At 35.5% G+C, this 26,935-nt stretch overlaps 1 protein-coding gene across 11 annotated transcripts in view; it reads left to right on the top strand.

The window, feature by feature from the left end:
- NAALADL2 (N-acetylated alpha-linked acidic dipeptidase like 2) overlaps window positions 1-26,935 on the top strand; it is a 1,340,454-nt gene that overhangs the window by 393,384 nt on the left and 920,135 nt on the right. The window contains exon 1 of one of the 11 annotated variants that reach the window (XM_023260386.2): window positions 24,029-26,929. The exons of 9 other annotated variants lie outside the window; for them this stretch is intronic. In XM_023260386.2, coding sequence (XP_023116154.1) covers window positions 26,897-26,929 — 33 coding nt within the window. In that variant the 5' untranslated portion in view covers window positions 24,029-26,896. Of the gene's footprint in view, window positions 1-24,028; window positions 26,930-26,935 lie in introns of those variants that run through there. One more of the 11 variants, XM_023260387.2, reaches the window with a different exon arrangement.

The raw sequence follows: 26,935 nt of genomic DNA, 5'->3' as shown, positions 1-26,935 counted from the left end.
CAGCACAAGTTTATATAAAATTTCCCAAGGAAGCATTACTAACATTTCAAGTAGAACTTGAATCTTATCTGTATTTACTTTGGGTGACAATTCCAGCAAGTTTATTTTGAGGCTCAAAATGAATATTAAAATAAGTATTTTCATTTACATTAATGAGCAAAACATATGTCCTCCCACACTTTGATAATATGATTTGTGTGTGTGTCTGTGTGTATGTCTAGCAGTTGCCCTACTGATGTTAAGAAATAATTCTTTAAGTACTTGGAAAAAAATTACTTTGGGCAGATATCTTCCAAAATGTAATCAGTTTATATAACTGCACCATATAGCAGGTTATATTTTGCAGTTAATTCATTATGGAACTTTGTTAAATTATGTTTCTCACAAACAGATGATATATTGTTTCATTATTCAAAAAATTTTATGCCTTAGATAAATATCAGGTAAACTCCAGCTTCAGTAATTATCCAGGTCAAAACAATGTCAGACATGCTGTATGACGTTTTATAACATGTGTTTCTATCACATGTCTAGTATGTTTCATATAATTTGTCATAAATAGATTGGAAAAATACAAAATTGAGTTTTCTTTGCCATGTGCAGGAGGGAAACCAAGCTATTTTAGGAGTCCGGACTTTAGTTTTACAACCTTCTTGGACTCACCTCTTTATAGAAGTAGGTGGTCATCCAGTCAGTAAGGATGGCAGTTTAGACAATGTAATATTTGCTAGGACTGCTGTATCTAAGTACCATAAATTGGGTGGCTTAAGCAACAGAAAATTATTTTCTCAAATTCTTAAGGTTAGAAGTCCCAAATCAGTGTGATGTCGGGTTGGTTTTTTCAAAGATTGTGAGGGAAAGTTCTGTTCCAGCCCTTCTTCCTTGGCTTGCCAATGCCCTTTGTTTTCACATAGGCTTTCTTCTGTCCTTGACTATGTCCAGATTTTCTCTTTTCATTAAAATACCAGTCATATTGTATTAGGGCCCGCTCTCATAACTTCATTTTAATTAGCTCTGTAAAGACCCCATCTCCAAACAACGACAAATTCTGTAATTCTGGGTGTTAGGACTTAAACGTGAATTTTTTGGAAGACAATTTAGCCAATAAGTACGTATCCCCACTTGTACACAAGAGTTGTGTTAAGGTTATGTTTTGTAGTCTTTTCAGAATTTTTCTAAATAATGAGAAAGGTTTTTCAGAGTACTTTCTATTACCTTTACAACACTATACTAAGGAAAATTTTCTAAGGTTCCAACAGTGGGTTTGAAACCTAATCATTTCATCAACGTCAGTGCTAGAACTTAAGGAAGAATAACTGGACTGATTTTAGTGTTAACCGTTAACCATTGAGTTTACCCTGGGCACGGTATTTAAATAATCTATGCTGGAGCACCTGGGTGGCTCAGGTATTGGTCTCACCATTCATGAGTTTGAGGCCCACATCAGGCTCACTGCTGTTAGCGCTGAGCTGACTTCGGATATCTATGCTTCAGTCCCTCATCTAGAGAAAGGGAAGTATGTGTCAAAGTTTACTCTTCTTATAAGGACATCAGTCTTATTGAATTAGGACCCATATTAATGACCTCATTTTAGCTTCATTACATCTGTAAAGACCCACCTATTTTCAAATGGGGTCATGTCTGAAGTACTGAATTTTGGGAGAGATATAATTCAGCATTCAACCCATAATGGACATTTAGACTCATAAATTATTGAAACTAACATTGAGCTTATTAATTACCCCATTCATTGTCAAAACATATGCCCATAGATTATGATTATATATGCCTTCAGTGATAAATATTGAGATAGATAAATACTCTTTTTCTCCCTTCCAATTTCTTTTTTTCCCTCTCCACACATACACTCAATTGTTCTTTTAGTAATATTGGTTATAGCATGACCAATAAGGCCACTTGAGATTTAGATTACGTGATCCACCTCCTGTTGGGATAACCCAAGCAACAGAATTTGATTTCTTTTTTCTTTTTCTTTTCTAAAGTTTATTTATTTATTTTGAGAGAGAGAGAAAGTGCAAGTTAGGGAGGGTCAGAGAGAGAGGGTAAGATAGAGACTCCCAAGCAGACTTCACGCTGTCAGTGCAGAGCCCACATGGGGCTCAAACCCACAAGCTATGAGATCATGACCTGAGTTGAAGTCAGATGCTTAACTGACTGAGCCACCCAGGCGCCCCAGCAGAATTTGATTTCAAATTCATGTTGGGTTCTCAGATTCCTACTTTTAGCCACTATTTATTAAGACCATCTTGCTTTTATCTTATTCAAGCTGCTTTTCTCCTAGCCCTGACAGTTCTTTGCTTGCATTTTATATTATTTGTTGTTGCAAACCAGCACTGGAATTTCTGAAACGAGCTCAGGGATGAGGAGTGCATTAGTGTGCCTAAGCCACAGGCATTGTGGTATTAACTGACATGGTAGCAAACCATACATTAGAATATCTGAGGATTCTTTATATATTGGAGGAAAAAACATCATGGGAAGTGCAAAATGTAATATTTTAGTTCACACCTTTAGTCACTTGAGCATTTTAAAAGAGGGACAAACTTAATGCTGATAAATTTGACTTTAACTCTTCGTAATTTCCTTTGGTGGATGTGGTAGAGATAGCAAGCAAATGTCCAGAAAAAAATGTCATGCCCTACACACGACAAATTGAGTGACTGGATAAATCATAGGATTCAAGTAAAATGACAAAATCATGCACAATCTTAATATAAAGTATTAGAATTGCTGGGTTGGTTATTTTGTTGTAAGGCACTTGGCAAAATACCCTTGCAAACACCTTTTATTAAAATATGATAATGTGATTCTTATCAAAAGCTCTTGAAAGTACAAATTGATATGAGTACACAGCAATAAAATTAAAAACAAATACTTTCCAAAAGAGGATTAGGAATATTTTATCATTTTCCTTAGAGTGATGTGGTTAGGATTTTAATTTTATAAGCATAACTTTTAGCTTCTTATATACCCTCAGTTTACCTCCATTGTTAAGCGGCATTTTAGAATTATTTTCTAGCTCTCATTCATGCTTATCTTTTTAAATAGTCTTATCAGGAAATTTGTTTTCTTCAGACTGTGGATAGCTACATGTTCACTGTCAATAATAAAAATAGTTCCATATATTTCTACAGTAACCCTAGTCCACAGAAAATATGTGATTTTATTTTGCTCTTAAAAATTCAACTCCCTGGACTTCCTTCATCTGATAACCATTTCGGATTAGTCATTGATTTGTCTCTGTTCTCAGTACCAGGTTGCAGGCTCTTAAAGGACACAGACTGTGCGCTTTGTTATACATCTTTACCCCATAGTGTCCTTTGAAATGCCAAGAACTCTGAAGCTGTTTAGTAAGAATTACTTGGATTGATTTTTATCTTTGCAGCCAAGTAAGGGAGACAGGTGCCATTTCCTCTGAATATAATATGGTCAGACACTCCTGGAGCAGAGATTAGGAGCCATATCTCCAGCTTCCAAGCCCAGTTCTGAACCTATTAGCTTAATGCCGGGCCTCTCCCTGAAATAACTCCTAACTGTAGACATGAAGAAAACACATTCTCTGTGCAAGGCCTGAGGTCCTAACAGCAACTTTCTATGGCCAGCTAGAATTTTCTTTGAAATTATGTATTTTATCTTAAAGAATTCTATAAATATTACTTTGCTTTTGCTGTATCTATTTGAATATAAAAGTAATATTGCATATACTTAACATCAAGTAGAACAGCTGTACCAGGAAGCTGTGCTGCCTTTATCTTGTAGGTCCTGTTATCTTCTTCCTTTACCTGTCATGCCTGGAATATGCATGTCCCAGTTTAAGAAGCCCTGTTGAGATCTTTCACAAAAATCTCTTTGCTTTAAGGTTGACTGTAAAAATGCTTCAGATATCAAAATTCACATGGATAGTACAAATTCATGAGGAGGCCCTTAGTCTATGGTATAGAATATTGACTTTCATGGAGTCCTAAATTTGAAACTGTTGGAGTCCATGCAGGTCAGTGTGGGGTGAAGAGGAAAAGAAAGGGGCAAAGGCTTGTTTTTGGTCTTCTATCCTTGCTTCAAACTGAACAGCTCCATTCGCATCTGCTTTTCTTTCATTATTTTGTAAAAAGTTTTCTTTTTCTATTTCTGTTTCTTTGTTTCTTAAAAGAAAAAAAAAGAACTGAATTATATAGAAGAAATAAGGCAATTCAACATAAGATTTTGAATTTCTTTGAATAACTGAATTTCTTTATTAGACGTTTATTCTTGGTACTGGCTTTATTTTTTTCAAACAAAATTCTTATAAATGACAAGCAAAAAGGAGCTCTTGTGTCAAAACTAAATATCACAGTGGCTTAGAGCTATAAATGTGTCACACATATATCCAGGGCCTGACTTCTCATTCACAATCACATCTTTTCCAGATGTCATATAGCTCTTTTGCTCAACTACTGTCAGTAATGGGAGTTCACAACTTTTTGATGCAGTCCATAATATTACTGAATACCCTTGTTTGTTGGTTAGTTCTTTCTAAGACTGAACCAGAAACCTCTTGCCTATAGTTTTTGCCCCAAACTATATAGTCCCATGCTCTACAGAAAAGCACAGAAGACAGACATCCTATACGTACAAAGTAACTCTCCAACTGGAAATTAATAGATTTAAGCGTCAAGTACCTTATTTGCAGGAACCATTTCTAAAGCCTTGGGAGGAGCTGAAGGTCATATGCTTTTTAGATTAGCCAAAATAAGATATTTTAATCACAATTAGGATAACTCTTCTCACTCCAACTTCTCCTCCCTTACATTTCTCCTCATGTACCCTGGTGTTGGAGAGACGGGGCAGTTTGGGAACCTGGTTATGGGAAGCTTCAGTTGGTAATGCACTTAGTTTGGGTTTAGTAGTTATGCGTATGAGACTCACAGTAATTTTCTTGTTTATTCATGTTATTGCTCTTCTTTCTGTTACATAGGAATGGTTTCTAGGAAATATCTATTGCTTGCTCTGTTAGAACACAAAGATGTGTGGTCAGAGGTCATGCCATAATAGGAACATGTCCTAAAATGTCTCACACCAGAAGTATGTGGGTAGTGGATGTTTGAACACATGAAGTCAGAGCTAGTTGATCAAAATTTGTCTAATCATCACATGTGTAAAATTGTTAAGTGGAAGCTTCTAGCCAGTAGTCTCTGTTCTCAGGAACATACTCTGTAATGAAGCATATGTATGCATTTATACACATCGTATATATTTTTTCATTTTCTGTGGAATTGAACAAAATATAATTTTTCAACGTCATATGTTTGTTTTGATTAAACTGTGGCAGTGCTATAAACCCTAAGTACATCTGTGACAGCTTATAAATGAAAGAAACTTGACAGAGGTTTTCCCTAATTTGTTGTATATATTTTCTCTTTTTTTAGTTACATTTATTTATTTATTTAAAAAATTTGAAATCTAATTTATTGTCAAAATGGCTAACATACAATGTGTAAAGTGTGCTCTTGGTTTTTGGGATAGGTTCCTATGGTTCATCACATACATGCAACATGATGACTTGTGAAACTGACAGAAACTTTTTTTCTTTAGTTTTTTTGTTTTGTTTTTTTGTTTTTTAATTTTATTTTTTATTTTTTAATTTACAACCAAATTAGTTAGCATACAGTGCAACAATCATTTCAGGAGTAGATTCCTTAGTGCCCTTTACCTATTTAGCCCATCCCCCCTCCCACAACCCCTCCAGTAACCCTCTGTTCTCCATATTTATGAGTCTCTTCTGTTTTGTCCTCCTCCCTGTTTTTATATTATTTTTGTTTCCCTTCCCTTATGTTCATCTGTTTTGTCTCTTAAAGTCCTCATATGACTGATGTCATATGATTTTTGTCTTTCTCTGACTAATTTCACTTAGCATTATACCCTCCAGCTCCACCCACATAGTTGCAAAAGGCAAGATTTAATTCTTTTTGATTGCTGAGTAATACTGTATTTATATACATTGTATATATATCACATATTCTTTATCCATTCATCCATCAGTGGACATTTGGGCTCTTTCCATACTTTGGCTATTGTTGATAGTGCTGCTATAAACATTGGGGTGCATGTGTCCCTTCGAAACAGCACACCTGTATCCCTTGGATAAATGCCTAGTAGTGCAATTGCTGGGTCGTAGGATAGTTCTATTTTTAGTTTTTTGAGGAACCTCTGTACTGTTTTCCAGATTCTAGAATATCATTAATAAAATAATTATTTTTAATACACCATGCCAAAAAACGAATTATCTATTCCCTGCATAGGAAATATGGCAAGATCTTTGCCATAAAATGATTAAAGAGATAACCAAGAATATACAGCCAAAAATGTAGGGAAAAGGTGCTATTGAGGTTTGCTAGTATTATGTTATTTTTCTGGATATTTTTTATGAATGCAATATGTTGGCATTTGAAACTTTTGACATTTTTGGCATTCTAAATATTCACTTTAATAACAATTTTGCATATGTGATTTTGTGTTAATTTTCATAGAAAACCCCTCTTTCACAAATTGCATGACCTTCAGAACCCAAACAATGCATTGTCTTCCAAATGTTAAGAAACAGCACTTAGGTCTTTTTTCTACCTCAGGTAAACATCCTTAGGCACTTTCCGGTGCTTATTCTTCTTAGATTTCTTACCAACCACTGATTCATGGCCTGTTTGCTCATTAGCTAAGGCCTTATTCCCTGAAGGAGACTGGGAATTGGTAGACTCAAATGCTTGAGCAAAGGCACAGAATAATATAGTAAAATCAGCACAGGTACATGTTTGGCACCAAACCTATACAGATGCCAGAATTTCAGGTTGTTAATCCTATTATCATAGGCAATATATTTTACCTTTAAGATTCAGCTTTCTTATCTATAAAAATAGGAATGACAGTTCCCAGCTCAAGGTTGAGCAGTGTAATGAAAAAATATGTATGAGTCACCTAGCTCAGCACTTGGCACATAGCAGATGATCAGGTACTGTTTGCCATTCTTTTTATTAGTGTTTAAACAGAAACACATGGTCTCTTCTGTACCCTTCACAGAGACTGGAGAAAGTTTGATTACATTTTCAAAACATGTAACATTTCTCATTTTGCAAGTGATGAAAAGCCAGTTTTCCCCTGGTAAGCTATGAGACAGATTGAGCAAATGAACCACTAGTCACTGAAACCAAGCCTAGCTAGGCCTGGAGGAGTTTCAGGCAATTATACAGAGTTCTGACTTCCCAGTGGGCCCTGTAGCTGTCAGCTGATTCCAGAAGCTTATGGTAGAACTTCTGGTGTTTCTCAGGGCCTTCTGTGTTTAATGCTGGGCAGGAAGCCAGTTATCTGGGAGGAAGGTAGGAACGTGGGACATTGTTTAAACTAATTTTTTTTTATATATGGATTAATTACCCAGGTTGAGAATTATCAATAGCTTTACTTTCTGACAGTCTCTCTTTTGGTCATTACATGTGTAACACGTTAAACAGAAGAACAGCTGGGGAAGAGATAAATAGGTATTTTTAGTTGCACTGAAAATGAATTTGAAGGGAGGGCATGAAGTCATAGTTTAAAATGGCTTCAGTAATAAAGATAATGGTAGTAATAAATGACATATGTATTTAAATTTTCTGTGATCACGTTCCCACAGCCTATGGGTATCAAAGTCAAATAATGTATAGGCAATATGACAAAAAATAAGTGAGTTGAGTGGTCTAGGTACAAAGAAATGGTTCTCTGTCATAAAAATACACACATACACATTGCAAATACAACACTACCTGAGAACTGACAAACCCAGAAGGGGGAGACCAGAGGGAAAGGGGCAAACCTAATAGTTCCTGACTATTACACAGGAGCTACTCTGCTCCTGTTTTTTGGTCCTGTGAAAATGTGGAAGATTGCTTTTGTTTTTTGTTTTGTTTTCAGCAGCAACACTAGAAATCTGGAATTTTATGGTAAATAATAAAATACAAAATATTGGACCAGTTTAAAATGAAAACAACACCTTCTGGGTCAAATATAATGTTTGCCAGAACTGATCTGGCTTCTGGATAGATTATTTGTAACCTCTGCCCACAAATGAGCTGCATAACTGTCACAGGAACATGTAGTCCCAGGCAGACACTGGGTTCTGGGGTGAGGGAGAATGCCAGAGAAAATCAGCTCAGAGGAGTGACTTATAGAATGAGCTGGGTCTTAAATGATATGTGGTGTGTCATGTATCTGTAGGTATATTTACCTGTGGTATGTGTAGGTGCATCCTAAGTACAGGGAAATGTATGTGCAGAGGCAGGAGGTGTGATGGTGTGTCTTATTCTCAGATACCAATCAAGAGTATCATTGTGTGGGTACATGGAAGGTCTGGAGAAACAATTGATGGCCTACAAGGTTGGAGGATGTACAGTGTGGGCTCTTTTGTTTTGCATTCCATTGACAATTCATTTTTCATCCCTGTGTCTCTGTGAAAAGTACTTATATTTCTTTCTTGATCTACTGATAGTGAAAACACCGAATTTTTCCCAAATAAATAGGACAAAAATGAAAGTGAAAAATACACAGAATTCCTGTCTATCCCTGTCTTTCCGCTTGATTATAACACTTAGGTGTACTTTTTGAAGGTTATTTCTGCTAAAGATGTTAGGAGGATGTCAAAGATTAAAGTAGTTTATATCTTTATAAATGTATGCTTTTGGAAGAATTTACTGCCATCAAAGTGGATATAATTGAAAACCAGGTTTGCTCTTCTTCCCAAGTGTGTGGGATTTCTCTGTTTTTGTTTTGTTTTTTGTAAAGACATAAAATACAATTCTTCTTATTTTCCTTAAAAAAATAAAATAAAAAATAAGGTGTGCCTGGGTGGCTCAGTCGGTTAAGCATCGACTTTTGAATTCAGCTCAGGTCATGATTCCAGGGTCCTGGGATTGAGCCCCACATCAAGCAAGGTGTGGAGCCTGCTTTAGGATTTTCTGTCTCTCTCTGTCTCTCTCTCACTTTCTCTCTCTCTCCCTCTCTCTCTCCCATTTCTCTGTGTGTCTCTCTCTGCCCCCCTCCCTGCTCACATTCTCTTTGTCTCTCTCTAAAATAAAAACTGAAAAGAAAGAAAAGAAAAAGAAAACAGAGTTTTTCTCACTGAGAGGTTCTAATTAAAATGTTCCATTTGAAGGATTTTTTGGCCAACCCAAATTCTTGTTAAGCAAATGCTTTATATTTCTTGCTGGAGTATAAGGCTGCAGTATTCCTAGAGGAAATTTGCAAAACACCACTGAGCCCAAATATACAGTAACATGTATTATTTCAATACCTTCAAACAGATTGTTCCAGAATTTTTTAATCACTAGGAATACATTGGTCAACAGATTTTATATGTATTACTTTGGAAAAAGGAAATGATACTTTCACATTATCTTTAACCAAGAGCACATTCATCTAGTAGATATAAGAACAATCCCATCTCACAAACCTCTACTCTTAAAGAAAAAAAATAGATTTTCCCTGTAGTGCAAATTATTCTTTTTGTAATATCATTTAATTTTTTTTTATGTTTATTCTTGAGAGAGAGAGAGAGAGAGAGAGAGAGAGAGAGAGCGCGCTCACGCACAAGGAGGGGAGGGTCAGAGAGAGAGGGAGACACGGTATCTGAAACAGGATCCAGGCTCTGAGCTGTCAGCGTGGAGCCCGATGCAGGGCTGGAACCCATGAACCATGAGATCATGACTAGAGCCAAAGTCGGACACTTCACCAACTGAGCCACCCAGGTGCCCCTGCAATATCATTTTAGTAAATCACATTTCAAATATATGAGTGGATATGTTAGTTTGTGAATTAAATTTTTAAAAGTTATACATATCTACCTGGAGCTATTTACAATAGTTTATATGTCATGCATCAACATAATTGATTTTACTTATAACCAGTGAAAATGATAGTTAATTTAGTATATTTACCCTGAGTTAACACTGAACAGATAACTAGGAAATTCGGAATGAATTGAGCAAGTGAACCATCTGGTTATTATTTAGACTCTAAAGGCCTTTGTGTCTGCAGCTAGAAGAGCTGATGTTCAGTAATGGCGGTGCTTTGCTCGCATGTGTGAACAAATGGCAATGCTGGTGCCTCCAAATAGGTAAATGGAAGACAGTCAAATGATTTATTTTATTACACATGCATAAATCATTTTGAAAATAAGATTTTTGATTAATTTTATTAATTTTGTGGGGAAATCTTATTTCACATAATGAAGAACTATAAAACCAATATTAAATCTGACCATTTATTGCTACGATTCTTATGGTTTGATCTTATGTAACGACTCCTGTGCTTCAGACCCAGTGTCCTTTCTTCAACTGAAAGAAGGGACCAAGTTCTTTTCTACCTCTAGGCTTTCTCTCATGCTGCCTGATACACCACCCTCGCCACTCTCAAAACTTTTCTATGGCTGGCTCCTCACATTTATCTCTATTTTAAATATCACTTCCCTAAACAACTATTGGCATCTTGTTATTCTTTTAATCACATCCTGCCCTTTTCTTATAAACCGTATTATAGCTAGTACTTGTTTACTTGCTTTGTTCTCATCTGTTTCTCCAACTAGAATGTAACCTTTCTGACAGCAGCAGAGACCATATCTGTATATTCAGCCCTAGGACAGGCGGCAGTAGAGATAAATGGTTAAAAGTCACTAAGAATCACACTGCCTAGAGTAAACCCTGACTGTGTCATTTGCAAGTCCTCAGACAAGTTTCTTATTCTATTTGGGTATCATCTGTAAAATGGACATAATAATAGAACAATGATTACATGAGTATATGTATTACTTGCCATGCAATGAGGCCTTATTAAATGTCAGCAAGCTAGATAGCATGGTATCTGGTAAATAGTACGTAATCAATAAACATGTACTGAATGAATGAATGATAAAGCTTTTGTGTCAGAAAGACACCAAAGTGTCTTTGAATGCCATTTCCATCACTTACGACCTTTGCAATGATATTTAAATTTTTTGAACCTTGATGTCTCAGTGTATAACATGGTGTTGGCTTTTTTGACATTATTGTGAGGATGAAATGAGGTATTTTTTATAGCATGTGTTATGATTTACTTTTGTTAAAAAATAAATTAAAAACCCTAGATCATTCTCATTTTAAGACTGTGGTATTCAACAGCCCTGCCTGAGGCCATTTGTACCTGTTGTTGGGATAATTATCTTGAACAGCTCTAGTCATTAAAACTGTTTGGTGATAAAGAACAAAGCCAACTCAAGCTAACTGTAGCCTAAATAAATTAAAAAAATAATAAAAGCATATTTATTATAACTAGCAGATTGAGCAATAATCCTTCATGATATGTTCACAGTCTAAATTCATTGTAGTTTTCCCTTATTCCTTTAAACTTTATGGATTCAGTGTCCACCTTTCCTGGATAAAAACCCTGACAGATGTCATGACCTTTATTCCTACTGGATAGAACATACCTATAGTTACTTTAAGTCACAAATATGATTCCAGTTCAGTAATTAGAAATATTGTTGTATTAGTTTTCTATTGTTGCTGTAAGAAATTAACACAAACTTAATGGCTTAAAACAAAACAAAATAAAACAAACTAAATCATTGCCCTTTAGTTCTATAGATCAGAAGTCCTACATGGGTCTCATGGGTTAAGACTGAGGTGTCTACAAGACTGTGTTCCTTTTTGGAAGCCTGAGAAAGAATCTGTCTTTCCCACCATTGAGAGCCACCTGCATTCATTGGCTTACATCCCCTTCCTCCATCTTAACAATAGCAGATCAAGTCTTCTTCATATCACACCTCTCTGACCTCCTTTCTCTGTGTTCCTTTTTTACTTTTAAGGACTCATGTCGGGGCATCTGCGTGGTTCAGTTGCTTGAGAAACTGACTTCGGCTTGGGTCATGATCTTGCAGTTTGTGGGTTCGAGCCCTGCGTCGGACTCTGTGCTGACAGCTCAGAGCCTGGAGCCTACTTCAGATTCTGTGTTTCCCCCTCTCTCTGCCCCTCCCCTGCTCACGCTCTGTGTCTATCTCTCAATAATAAGTAACCGTTAAAAAAAATTTTTTTTTAGTTAAAAAAAAAGGACCCTTCAGAATGATTCAGGATAATTTCTCCATCTCTGGGTCACTTAATTAATAAACTTAATTACCTGTGCAGCCTTAAATCTCTTTTGTCATGTAACCTAATAAGTACCAAGATTGAGTTAAAGATTAGGACATGGACATCTTTAGGGACCATTGTACTGTATGTAAACTTACCATATCTGGACTGTCTAATATTAAAAAAATCCAGTCTTCTGGATTATTATTATTTTCTGTAGGTTAAGCTTTATAAGGCATGAAGCAGGATGCTTCCTTTTTTGCCTTCCAGTGATAGCAAACATATTTTACATTCTAAAACTTTCTACATCATCTCCCTCAGGTTACTCTACTCAGGCTTATGACTCAAAATTACCATTCTTCCAGTCTTCCCCCCAGAAAAGATGAATTTGTCTTAAATCACAGCAGTTGCTCTCTACAAAGAAAGCTGTTCATCAGTTCTTACATAATTTTTTTATAGTCTCTGATGAATATCATTATCATTGGTCAGGCTAAGTGGTCTGGGAGTAATAGAACAGGTTCTCAAAACCATTCTTTATGAATTTAATTGGTATAGGACCAAAGAGGTATTTGTCTCACATTCATCGAAGCAAGAAGGGTCTGTCTATTCATGGAATTCAAGGGCTAGGCCTTTGAAACAACAAAACTAATGAAAAATCCACTTGTAATCCAAACTAATTTCTCTCTTTCCCTCTTATCTCCTTTTCTTCCAAAAATCAGCTTCATTATTCTCCCTTCTGTGAATAGCTATTCTAAGGGTCCCTGATCTCATGGCTGAACATGGCTACACGCATAGTTCCTGACTTTACATGTTACAAGCCTAACCTTAAATTTTAAGCCTAACCTTAACCTTCAGTCCAAACCAGAATTGAAAGGGGAAAAATCTCTAGTCTTTCTAGATAGAGTTTTATGTATATATTGGTTCGGTCAACTGTAACCTGTGGAATGAACTATATTACATAGAACAAAATGTTCTACCCCTGTGGATTTGGGGACTAGAAAAGAGATCATTGGGGTTTGGGAAAATATTCTAAAAGCTGTATATCACAGTTACTTGTAAGTCTTATAATAATAATAAAACAAAAACAACAATCTGTATTACAACCAAAATTTATTGAGAACCTATAATAATCAGGCCCTGCATTATCATATGTAATTATCACCTTTAATCCACATGGAGGCTCAGGTGTTTTCTCCATTTTAATGAAAAAAAAAAATAAATGAGTCTCAGAGAAGTGAAACAATTTGTTCAAGGTCACACTGGGAGTAAGTTGTGGCCCGGACCTAAATGTACACTTATCTGACTCCCAAATCCATAAAAAAGACGTCAATAGAATGATACTTACTGGGTAATTTTAACAGAAAAAAATGTGTTTGAAAATGGTCTGTACATTGTTAGATTTTATATGTCCATTCATGTCTATACCTCTGACTATATTTATATCTATATCTTTCTACATCTATGTTATATCTATATCTACCCATGTTCTCCTCCCGTCTCTGGGATTTAATACTGGATACTTAAGACAATGGAATAATTTATTATTTAAATTTTACTTTTTCTCTGTATTTTTTCTGGTGATATTTTATTAATGATTATAAGAAGATAGTGTTTTATAAAGAACAAGAAACGTCAAGCTAATTTTCTTATTTTACTAGTTCTCTGGAGAATGACAGTTTTTTCTTAGGTAGCTTCTTGTCTGCTTTCTTCCCAGCTCAAACAGAATTGTTCTGCTGACCTGCTGTTTCCTTTTCGTACTAAAATTTCCCAAATCAACATGGTGTATCAGTCTTTGTAAAAGTATAGGGGTTTAGGAAAGAAGCTATGAAATCTGAGTGATATTTATCTCCCCCCCACACCAGCACCCCCCATAAATAGAACATCCAAGTTTCTTTTTTTTTTTTCAATGTTTACTTATTTTTGAGAGAGAGACAGACAGACAGACAGAGTGTGAGTAGGGGAGATGACAGAGAGGGAGACACAGAATTCAAAGCAAGCTCCAGGCTCCCAGCTGTCAGCACAGTGCCCGACTCGGGGCTTGAACTCATGAACCGTGAGATCATAACCTGAGCTGGAGTCGGACGCCCAACCAACTGAGCCACCCAGGCACCCCGAACATTCAAATTTTATATTTTTCTAATTATAACACAGTTTTTCTCCTAGGTTCTTTTAAAGGAATTCTTATTGAAGTTTACAAAAATTTCTTTCCTTAACAGCTAAATTTATTAAAACTTATTGTGTACCTATTTATACACATATAAATGTTTCTTTTATTAGCTATTTACCAAGAATAACAAACTCAAATTCCATTTATAAACATAAATTAGAGATAAACTGTATGGATTTATTGAAAGCACAATTGAGGACCTCTTTTATTTTTCTATTTTGAAGAACAGTCAAGATTCATAAATAAGACTTATTTTTTTCTCACAATGGTAAATAAATGCTTTATTTTGATTATAAAAGTAATATATAACTAGTTTTAAAATATAAACACTCAAGAAGGGAGCGCCTGGGTGGCCCAGTTAAGCCTCTGACTCTTGATTTCAGCTCAGGCCATGATCTCACAGTTGGCAAGATTGAGCACTGTCAGTGTAGAGCCTGCTTTGTATTCTTTCTCTTCCTCTTTCTCTGCCCCTAACCCACTCGCTCCCTTTCACAAAATAAATAAACTTCAAAAAAACTCAAGAAGGATGCAAGGAAGAAATTTGACAATCACCAATAACTCTTTAATATAATGACAATTGTAATATTTTTAGCATATATCATATATCGTGACAAAAATATAATGCAGCAGTGTTCTGGACATTTTGTTAGTCAATGAATGTTTCTGTATTAACAATTGCAAATTATTCCGCTATACTACTGTATAATAATGAATTTTAAAAATCTATAGTCAGCATTTAATTAATTATATATTTTTTAATATTGTAAACAACACTAACAGATATTGTTACATAAACTAATTTGCACATATTTCTGATTATTGTCTTGGAAAATTTCCTAGGAGTGACATTTCAAATGGTATGATTTTTGTTTAATACTTTAGATACAGTTTTGCAAAATTGCCCTCCAGAAAGGTTGTACCATTTTTGCTCTGTCTATAAAGGAGTAAATTCTATTTAACTTGCCTTCTGCCATAAAACAATTCAACTGGGCAAAATATCTAAAACAATTGTTACCACCAGACATTGGACAACAGGAAACCTAGGACTGTGATCCTGAAAAAGGAGATCAAATAAAATGAGCCTTAGAAAATAGCCCTGGCTTTCTACCCAGAGACAATTTCTAGAATATGATAAAGGAAGGAAGAACTCAAATATATCCTGAGTTGAGGAGAAGGAGATGAAACTTTGAGGAGAATGAGCCATCATTATATGTGGAGATAAGAGATGCTACACAAAGGAAGAGCTCCAGGCATCTGCAGAAGAGTACTCTGAAGACTTAACTGAATACCAATAAGTGCAAAGGGTGAAACACCATGATACTGAGCAAAGAACAACTATTGGCAAAGTACAATTATGAGACAGCTCTAAATTGGACTATTTTCAGAGTTCACACCAGCTACGAATCATTCATATGCCTGCCAATAAGGGTAGAAAAACCTGGTGACTGCACAAAGCATCCAGTAGAGCTCTAAAAAGTCTCATACATATTAGTGGTATGGCTAAACTAGGTCTAGGGTAAAGTCTACTCTAGGCCTGCCAAAAAATAAAAATAAAAATAAAAATAAAAAAACCCTACAAAATAATTTTCCAATCAATCAGGCTGATTTATTTTTTTTTATTTTTTTTTATAACATTTATTTATTTTTGAGACAGAGAGAGACAGAGCATGAATGGGGGAGGGGCAGAGAGAGAAGGAGACACAGAATCGGAAGCAGGCTCCAGGCTCTGAGCCATCAGCCCAGAGCCTGACGCGGGGCTCGAACTCACAGACCGCGAGATCATGACCTGGCTGAAGTCGGACGCTTAACCGACTGCGCCACCCAGGCGCCCCAACAATCAGGCTGATTTAAAAGTCCTACTCAGGATACCTAAAAGTCCAGGATCTTTAAAGGAATAAAAAAAAATTCATCACTTGACAGTGCATAAGTTATAGAGTCAAAATGTTCTGTATCCAATCAAAAATTACTAGTCATGCAAAAAGCATAAAATTGAGACTCATAAACAGAAGAAAAATTAAATAGGAATAGAGCCAGAATGATGGAATTAGCAAATGACTTTAAAGTTACTGTTGGGGCGCCTGGGTGGCGCAGTCGGTTAAGCGTCCGACTTCAGCCAGGTCACGATCTCGCGGTCCGTGAGTTCGAGCCCCGCGTCAGGCTCTGGGCTGATGGCTCAGAGCCTGGAGCCTGTTTCTGATTCTGTGTCTCCCTCTCTCTCTGCCCCTCCCCCGTTCATGCTCTGTCTCTCTCTGTCTCAAAAATAAATAAAAGTCGAAAAAAAAAATAAATAAAAAATAAAAAAATAAAGTTACTGTTAATTGGGGCACCTGGGTGGCTCAGTCTGTTAAGCGTCTGACTTTTGATCTCAGCCTCAGGTCTTGATCTCAGGATTGTGAGTTTAAGCCCTTCATTGGGCTCCACACTGGATGTGAAGGCTACTTAAAAAAAATAATACTGTTATCAATATTTGCAATGATACCAAGGCAAACAACCTAATAAGGGGGAAAAAAACAGAACAATTTAGAAATGTTAGAATGTTGAAAATGTTAGAAGTTCCAATTAGAGTTTCTAGAAATGAAAAATAAAATATTAGAAGTGAAAATTTCACTGGATGGGATTTACAGTAGGATAGTAAACCAGAAGAAACCATTAGTGAACTGAAAATCATAGCAAAAGAAACTATTCAAACATAAATACAAAAGAAAAAAGACTGAAAAAAATTAACAGGGCCCCAGGGAACTGAACTGCTTGGCTGTCTATATCTACATCTATATCTATGTGTCTTTTTATAATGTGGGTGTAATTAGAGTACCAGAAGGAAAGAAGAGTGAAGGAAGGAGAGACAAAATATTGAAGGTAGCAATTAATGGCAGATTTTTTTTTAGAATTTGGTGAATATTATAAGTGGACAAATCCAAGAATTTCAGCAAACTCCAAGCATGAGAAACACAAAGAAAATTATAGCAATAATCAAATGGACTAAAAACAAGTGACAATACATAAAAACAGCAAGAGGCAAAAGACACATGGCATAAAGAACATAAAGGATAAGAAAAAACACAGATTCCTTTGCCAGAAACTGTAACCCAGATGACAAAGGGGGGAAAATACATAAAATGTGAAAGAAAAATAAATATTTCAATGTATAAAAAAATATCTCTTAAGGATAAAAGCTAAGTAAGGACTTTCTCAGATAAACTGATAGAATTCCTTATCATTGGACAAGAACTACAAGAAATGGTTTGGTTTGTTTCTTGTTTTTTTAGGTGGTGGCAACAGGGCTTTACTTACACTATGGTACAGGGCGAGCTGCACACACGGAGCCCTGATGGCAACAGCCAGTATGATAAACATCTAAAAAAAATGTTTACTTGCATTGCTAAAGGCAATTTCCTCTTCATATTGGAAAATTTCTGAACTCCATTGACATGGGCCACTTAATGGAATCATCTTTAACTCATTACCAAATTGAAATTCAAATAAAGCAATTCGAGTAGGTTAACTTGTTGGTGAAGATGAGCTATTATATTGATACAATTTTATATATTTACATTATATTTGGACACTGAAATTGAGAGAAACCTCAGGTGACTTGGTTGTAAAAAGTAAAAGGTTGTATATTTAAAATGCTTCAGAGGATAAATAAGTAACAAATCAAACAAGACTGCATCCACTGGAAAACGAGTAACTCACCTAAAATCATTCAGAACTTTTTTTTAAAAAAGTATCCAGACAAACAAATGTCTGAGGGCACATAAGTTTAGATTTGTGGTGTCATAAAATAACTCTTAAATTAGAAAGTAGAATGTTCTCTTTAAACTTTAATAATTTAAATTGCCTTCCAGTTTCTTGATGGATTTTACACTGTCATCTTTGTTTTCACCATTTAACTTGTGTTTCATTAGGTGCTAATAGGGGTAATTCAATGTCAGTTCATTTCTTCAAACCGTTGTGAACTTTAAAATATTATAATTTTTGATTTATCACCAATCTGAAGTAAAAAGAGTTTTTTAGATTTTTGGAAAGCTAAAGAAAAGAGGGGTAGGAGAGATAGCTTTTTTTCTTTATTCTCTTAGGTTCAGTGATGGGGACCCTGCAAATTAAACTGACAAAACACAGGATAACAGGAAGAAAAAAATAGGTTTAATTACATGCATACATACTGGGAATTCACAAAGGAATCTGATTCTAGGAGACAGAATTTGAGGCTTATATACTATCTTAGGCTAGACAAAGGAAAATGCGTTTGGTGTTTCTGTAAGGGGAGGTAAGTTATGGGATGGGGAGGGGAGGGATCACATTGTAAAAACAAGGGTTATTTAATAGTTTTTGTTTGTTTCAGATAGGAGTTATCTGAGGTACTAAGAGTTGTCTCCACAGTAATTCTCTTCCTGCTAAGGGAGAGGGAAACATGATTACAGATGGAAACTTGTGTCTTGCTTGTAAATAGAAAGGGGAGAAGGCAGAGAGCTAATTGCCTTTAGCTCAAAACAGTCATTATGCCAAAGTGTCATATTTGGGGCCGCATATCCTGACCCCTTCGGAAGGAAGCAGAATACTAGTAACATATGTAATTAATAATCTCCCTTACACTTTGATTTTAAGGATTTTTGGAGAAAGATGAAATATAATTATGTTTTCAATTAATCAATCAAGTATTAATTAAATGCTTATGAATCTGTCAGATCTAAAAACAGCACTAAGAAATGCTCTCAATATCTGCTTGAGAATTGGAAAACAGAGCCATATTTGCCCAGCTTTTTAAAGAAGAAATGTTAAGGAAATAAAAATTGATATATTAGGCTATAGGAAGACTGAAAGTTTTAGAAGAGGTGGGAGGGGCATAATAACTATTTAGAGGTACCTTTAGCAATGGCATATGTATCTCTATTTTTATGTTTATTCATTCTTAAAATTGCTCACATGTGATCTCTTCATTGTCCAAGGTGATCAGATACCATATTTCCCAGTGTCCCAGGAATACTTTTTTTTAATATAGATTTCTACCCATTTAGCCTGTTGTTCTATAAAATCCATCCAGAAAAGCTGTGTTTATCTCCCCTCATTTGTCTTTTTTTCCTTTCTTTTTTTCATTTTGTAAATCTGGTCACCATAGGAAAGACAGACATTCAGTTGAGAGAAAGTCTATTTTAAGTACTAGCTACTTAGGGGGAGGTTGGCGACTTTAATCCTGCAACAATGCTAGCTGGCTGGTAGTCAGCAGGGAAAGCAGAAGAAGAGCTTTCAGAAAGAAAACATTCTCAGTAGAAAGTAGTGGCCCATTATGATGTTGAACAAAAGTAGTTCTGCTGGAATCTTTTTTTTTTTTTCTAGGAAAGTTTGTTATTCCACTTAGACTTTATTCAAAAAAAGGAGGAGGAAGAGGAAGAAGAAAAAGAAACATTAAAAAAAACCCAGGAATTAAAAATTAAAGAAATATTATGTAACAAAAGGATAAACTCTTTCTCTTTGGTTCCCCATAATTAGTTATTCTTGACTACTTTTGTTCATACTCATGAATTGAAACCTGTTAAATTTAATAAGTGATTGTTTAAGTTACTACTGTGTTCTATTACTAAGATGTTAAGTGAAAGGGAGAGGATGTTTCTAAAGACAATTAGAAACCTCACCTCTTACCTCAGATTCACCTTAGCAGAGAAGGCCATTACCCTCAACAGCTGTTAAATGTTGTTTTCATCTAGTTAGTATTTGCCAAATTCCTGCAGCACAGTTGGCATTCATTTTGTCTTGCTCTTTGAGGCTAAGAGGCAGAACACTGGAAGACATTTCAACTGTCAACATGAATGACTAAGTTGTACTGGCAACATATTTTCAGAGCTGTTTTAGATCATTCTTTGACATGGAGATGAAACTTTTTTGAGAATTGGTCATTTCGGGGTGATTTGAGCAAATAAATTTATCTCCAAGCTAATATCATTTGAGCATTCTGATTGCATTTTAAAAAGATTAGATAAATCATTCTATCACGTTGGTGTTCCTTTTAACTTTGGTGTTCTAGGGGGTTAGCTGGAGATTTTTCTCTAGCCTTATTGTAGATTTAACATTCTCAAATTGAAAAGTCCATCATTCTACGTTGTGCCCAGCAGTTAGCATGTGTCTTCATTTAATGCTTTCCTCAGGGTTCTTCTTGAGGGAGTTTTGCCAGAGTTTGTTGAATAGTTCTGCATAAATTAATCAAGTGTGTGTGTGTGTGTGTGTGTGTGTGTGTGTGTACTGCATTTTATAGTTCCATGATAGTATTAAATATACATTTAAACTTTACTATTTTCTCTTTTTTTTTTAGATGATACTTAGATGGCTATCATAACTAGTCTTCCCACTATCAGTAGACTCACATGGATGAGGCTAAGATTGCTAACAAGAGTATATTGCTTTAAAATTTTCTGGCATGTAAGCCAAGATTTCATGGGATCCTCATAAAAAGTGCATAAGTCACTATACACTATGATTACAAGCTTTCATTTAATGTTTTGTTATGCAGTTCTTCCACAACTGGAAGAGTGTTGTTCCCAGCAGCAAATTAGAATGCTTTGTAGTGTCACTCCCACCTGACTTCCAACCTGGCATCTCCATGTGTCTGTTATTTTTAGATGAGTCATTGTATATCTTAATTATGTGAAATAGCCTATAAACCACCAGTAATTGTTAAGCAACTCTGTTGTGTGTGCATGTGTGTGTTAGCATATAATTTATATAGTTCCTTGGCTTTTTCATTTAATAAAACTGTAGTGGAAAGATCATGAAAATGATAATACTCTCCTTGCTATTAATTATTACTTGTTTCCTTGTTGATAGATATATCTTACTACTGAAAGAAGTAGTTGCTTTCTTTGTTCTCCATCAAGACAAATTTTCTTAAGATTCTATATGCAATTTTATGAAGAAAAAAAGAGAATTAAAAATTTAGTTAGTTAGGTTACTTTTGCTCACCAGTCAATCCTAATACAAAGCATTGAGTGTACCTTAATTGTTTTGACCAGCTTCATATATATTCACAGGTATAGGAAAGTAAATTTGATTATGTACATATTATGTATTCAACTAATTAGAATTAATATCAGATGTGCTTGGGAATGTCAGAGAAGCTGAAGTTAAATGAATTAGATGATAATGGGATTTAGCAGTCAATGGGATAGAAATTGTGGTGATAATGTATTGACATTATTGAGTAAGCTGTGGGACCAGTGAACATATGTAAGCATGGAAATGACATGACTGTGTTTTAGGAAGATCACTCTTTATTTGTCAGATGACTCAACAGATATAGAAAGGATGGATGAGAGGAGAGGGAGAATTCATTTAGGGAGTTTCTATCTTGGCAAGAGATGATAATGACCTTACCTAGAGTATATGGAAAGTTAAGAAGATGAATTTCAATGACATTTAGGACATGGAATTGTTAAGGGCTTAGGACTGCTTGGGGAATGTGGGAGGATAGAGCTAAAGATAAATCCGGTTTCTGTCTAGGGCAGTTGGGTAAATGGTCATACCCAGATCTGGAAGAGAGGACATAGAATATGTTCAGCAAATATTGCTTAGCATGAGAAAATCTTGTTATCTCTACCCATTCTTCTTGCATAGTATATACATTCTCCCCCTTTCTTAGTTGACCTGTCTTATTTCTGGTAGGACTCAAAAGCATTTAGCAGTTGTGAGCATCAGACAGCCCTAAACTAGAAAGTCTTGGCTACCATCAAACAACAAAATTTCGGCTTCAACAAAGAATCTTTAATCAAAACTGCCGGGGTGCTTGGGTGGCTCAGGTTGGTTGAGCGTCAGACTTTGGCTCAGGTCGTGATCTCATGGTTCATGACTTCGAGCCCCACACGGGGCTCTACTGTCAGCACAGAGCCCACTTTGGATTCTCTATCCATCCCCTGCCCTTTCCCTACTCTGCTCTCTTTCTCTCAAAAAACAAAAACATTTTTAAAAGGCCTTTTTTTTTTTAATGCTAAGTGATGAAATGCCTGGGTCTAAAGCCAAATGGTTCATCATATCAGGGTGCAAACTTTTTCATTTTTACACTGTTGACAGCTTTATTTTAATCAAGAAAGAATTTTAAGAAAACTAGGCTCAATTCAGAAAATTTTATGTCCTGTTTCCAATATTTGAAATGTTTGTCAGATTTGGGGTGGTTTGACAGGATTGGGGATTTATTTTGACATGATGTTTAAAAACTAACCATCCTATATTTGCCTGATACCATGTTGAGTATTGATTGATTGAAGTTTTTAAAGTAAGGTCTGTACCGAATATGAGGCTTGAACTCATGACCCTGAGATTAAGAGTTGCATGCTCTAGAGACTAAGGCAGTCAGGACCATGTTCAACATTTAAATAAACATTTAATTTCTTTCAAAATACTGTTACTTAGTTCCACTTTAGAGATGAAGAAACAGACTGACACAGTTGAAACATTGGAGCAGGACTGGATAGAAACTAGGTTTCCTTTATTCCAAAATGCATGAAATAAACACCACCAGTATATATTCTTGATAAAAGAGCCTGTATGGGAGGAAAAAAAAAAAAAAAAAAAATTTCTCTCTACCCTCCCAGGTTCACTGGTTGGGCCTTTGAGCAAACTGATAAAAGAGATTAACAATTAACAAGAGAAGGGGGATGGGGGAACAGTTGTAATTCTGTAGATTTACATGGGAGTCTCACAAGGAAATGGGACTCAAGGAGACCCATTGAGGTTTACACCATTTTAGGCTAAACAATGGAAAGGGGTTGGGGCTCCTGGGAAAGAGAGGCAAGTTATGGGAAAATGAGGGAAGAAAATGCTTGTTAAGGAAGGTTGTTTCTCAAGTGGTAAGAGTTGTCTCCGACTTTTACAAATGGAAATTTCCTTTATACATGTAAATTTTCTTTACAAAAGAAGAAATTTATACTCTATTTTTAGGCAGTGAGAGGAGGAAAAGAACTTTTCATGTGTCTGCTGGTTCTCAAGGGCATTTAGCTCAAAATAATCCATATGCCAATGAGACCTATTTTAGAGTGGTATATTTTAGAGTGGTATATTTTGGCACTCTTCAAGCACCTCTACCTAATTCTTGAAAGGATAATCTCAAAGATCCATTCTGGTTGCTAACCATGGAATTTCTTCCTCATAGTGATTTAGAAGATTACAGTTTTGATAGTTCTAATCCTTTTTTCTTCATGTATATCTATGGATATCCATATGTATGGATATGGATAATTTGACCAGATTATTTGTTCTCCTACTGTTGTACTTTTCATTGACAAGATAAGTACCAGGTCTATGTAACTACTAAATGTGTGACCTTTACATACCCGGGACTCCATGTTTTATAGGACAATGCCAACATTCAGAATTTTGAATGCCTTCATAATTTTTTTCCATATTTTCACATGTATCTTCCCTTGAAAAACAGAACTACATAATCACTTTAATAACTGCCCATGACAGATTTAAACTTTAACATTGGTTTCTTCCTCTTGGGTAATTTCTAGGTAGAAACTGCACTCTGAGATAAGGGATAACATTTATCACCTTTTCTGTGCCCACTCTCTCCTTGAAGTTTGCTTTAGAAATAGAATGTTAGGTGGCCCGCCTTGGTGGCTCAGTTAAGCATCCAACTTTGTCTCAGGTCATGATTTCATGGTTCATGGGTTCGAGGCCTGCATCAGGCTCTGAGCTGACAGTTCAGAACCTGGAGCCTGCTTCAGGTTCTGTATCTCCCTTTCTCTCTGTCCCTCCCCTGCTTACACTCGGTCTCTCTCTTTCTCTCTAAACAGTAAATAAAATTACAAAAAAAAAAATAATGTTAGAAACACAAAAAGATTATATGGCTGTAGATGTTGTTTTCTCTTAAGTCATCTAAGTGGTTTAAAAAATGTGTTATCTCAGTCACTCTCATAGATTTTCTTCCCAATATTCCAAAAGTCTTGTTAATTTTATAATTACTGTTCCTTTCACCATTCAGTAAAGTTATTTTGGCTAATGCTACCAATGTTATTTGGTTTTGGTATGAGTGTGGGTATGTATATTTAAATGAATGCATTCATTATTTTTTTTTCCTCTTTCATTTACTTTAATTATTTTTTGGAGTTCTCATAAATGTCCTAATCCCTTTTAACCTTCCAGTTCTTAATTATTTTCTCTTGCATATAAACCTAAATGGTTACCCCCATTTCTTTTCACTTTTGAAATTTAATTTGGCATTTTTTTCCTACTGGAATATATTTCATCATCTTCTTTGCCAATCTATGTCTTTCTTTTCTTCGAGATCCCTCAATTCACCCTTTCTGATGATGGTAATTTTATTCATCTTTATAACATTTGTTGAAAGAATAATATGAGGTAGGAACTGTGCTACCAAGCACAGTTACAAGGATATAGTGGTGGGCACAGAAAAGGTCTCTTAACACAACAGCTCCTAAGGACAGAAATAAGCAGTACATACAATACAATATAACGTGATAAGAGCCATGGTGGAAGGAAAATTCCAAGTTGTTAAGAAGCATCTGGGAGCATATAGAGGAAGTCTCAACCAAGATTAGGTTGAAGAAGAATTCCTGCATATGAATTAGTAAGGCAAAGAGGAAGTGATGAGAGGAGAATTTTCCAGGCATATGAGGAGCACAAGAGAAAGAGAGTGAATGAGTAAGTGAATGCATGGCATTTTATACGTATTGAAGCTATTTCAGTATAACTGAGTATACATTTATGTTACTTTCTGGGCAGCTACAAGCACTTTTGGGGGTTCTGGTGTTTTTATGTTTTCCTCTGCCTTAGAATAGGACTTCTTTATTCTACTTTCAATGTAACTTCACACATTCCATAATTCAACTTGTAGATAAGAGGTGCTTTATACTGGTTATTGACTAATTTTAGGTGCCTGGGACAGGTATGTTAATACATTTCCAAGTTGTTATAATGAAGGAGGATTGATATGTGTGTTTTTCCTGTTATGGGGGAAGTCAGAATGTGATGATTATAGTTTTATTGGAAAACATTCAATTTCCAGGTATATTTGGTAAAGTATGTAACAAAATATATACATTATGCAATTGTAGTAGGCAAAAGACTACACTATTCTGGAACGAACCACAACTTAGATTTTAATCAGAGTATTTGTCATTTATCATGAGAGAATGGAGCTTAGACAGTAAATGTTCCAGATCATTTTATAGATGAAGAAACTGAGACCCAGAGAAGTAATGAAAAAAATGCAAATTAACTGTGATGAGGATTTTTTTACGTCACGTTTGTTTTTATTGCTAATATTTTTGAGAGTAACTATTCTAGTTGTTTACCTTCCTGTTTACATAACTTATATAATCAATGTTTTCATTAATCTAGCAAACATGGTATACAGGTTCTTTTCAAATTGAAAATTAAAGAACCATTAAAGGAGAAGATGTTTGAATCTTGGGCTTTTTTTAAACTAATCTGAACAAAGCTACAATTTTTAAGAAATTCTGGAGGGGAAAGTTAGAGATTGTCTTTTGTTCTAGATGCCTTATGGGAGACAGAGCTTAAATAAATTGATTTACTTTTGTGATGTACTTCCTCTCTCACTTTTACAAATGAGTAAAGATAATCTCTGATTTGTTGCTTATCTTTGCTAGAGCTTATTTTTTGTTTGAAGCACAATAGTTTAAATTAATACTCATTCTGTTCCTGGTAAAAAGGCAATGCAAATACCAGTATCCTTTTACAAATGAGGACCTTGAGGCGCTCCAAGATTGGATTGTATCACATTTTAAAGATCTCTCAGTTAATAACTAGGACAGCTGGCTTCAGGACATAGTGACATCAGTGCTCTACTTGGGCATTCTTTCCACTTGTCAGAGGGAGGAAGGGCAAGGGAAGAGAAAGAAGGAAGAAGATGAAGGGAAAAGGAAGAAAAGGAGGGGAGGAGGGAAAATATTGCCTCTATTGTGTTTATCATCTGCCATTCAGTGTTTAGCACATACATTACTGCTTTCAGTCTTCATAAGAACCTTTGGAAATAGATACCATCCCCATTTTACAGTTGAGCAAACTGAGACTCAAAGAAGTTCTAGCCCCCCTTATAGTTCCACAGCTAGTACTAGAGATACTCCAAAGACTGTCTTTTCACCACTGCACAAAACTGATTCATTCCCATGCTGTTCATTATGTCTCTGTATTTTTTTAAACGAACATTGCAAAATTCACTTTATTTTTTTTTTATTTCTATAAGAGAAACAGGTCAGGAGAACTAAAAAACAAACAAAACTCTGGCCCTGCACCATGGTGTGTTGGTAGTATCGACATTCAGGGAAAATGTAAATACGTTTCTAGACTAAAGTGAAAGTAGAGAATTAGAAGTCAATATCAAAACTAAAACAAAGCCACATTTTGTGAAGCACACATTAATAGCAGTACATTGGATCAAAGGATGTGATCTCATTTCATAGTAAAACAGGTCCTGCAAGCCCAGGTAACTCAGGAAGCAGAATGGTAATTATTCACAGAAGAAAGCAGGTAGTATACTGTTACAATACTACAGTAGAAAGTCAGAAGGTCACAAAGCTTGCAGGGTAACTGACACAATTTGAAACTGCTTGGCCCCCTTTAAAAAGAAATAATAAAATGGGAAAGAATGAAGCAAGTTTACCTAACACATCTTTGCAAGGTAAGT

The sequence above is a fragment of the Felis catus genome, chromosome C2 (assembly GCF_018350175.1).
Source record: "Felis catus isolate Fca126 chromosome C2, F.catus_Fca126_mat1.0, whole genome shotgun sequence".
NCBI lineage: Eukaryota > Metazoa > Chordata > Mammalia > Carnivora > Felidae > Felis > Felis catus.
Note: the sequence above shows the minus strand (reverse complement) of the source record. Positions and strands in the feature narration are given on the sequence as shown.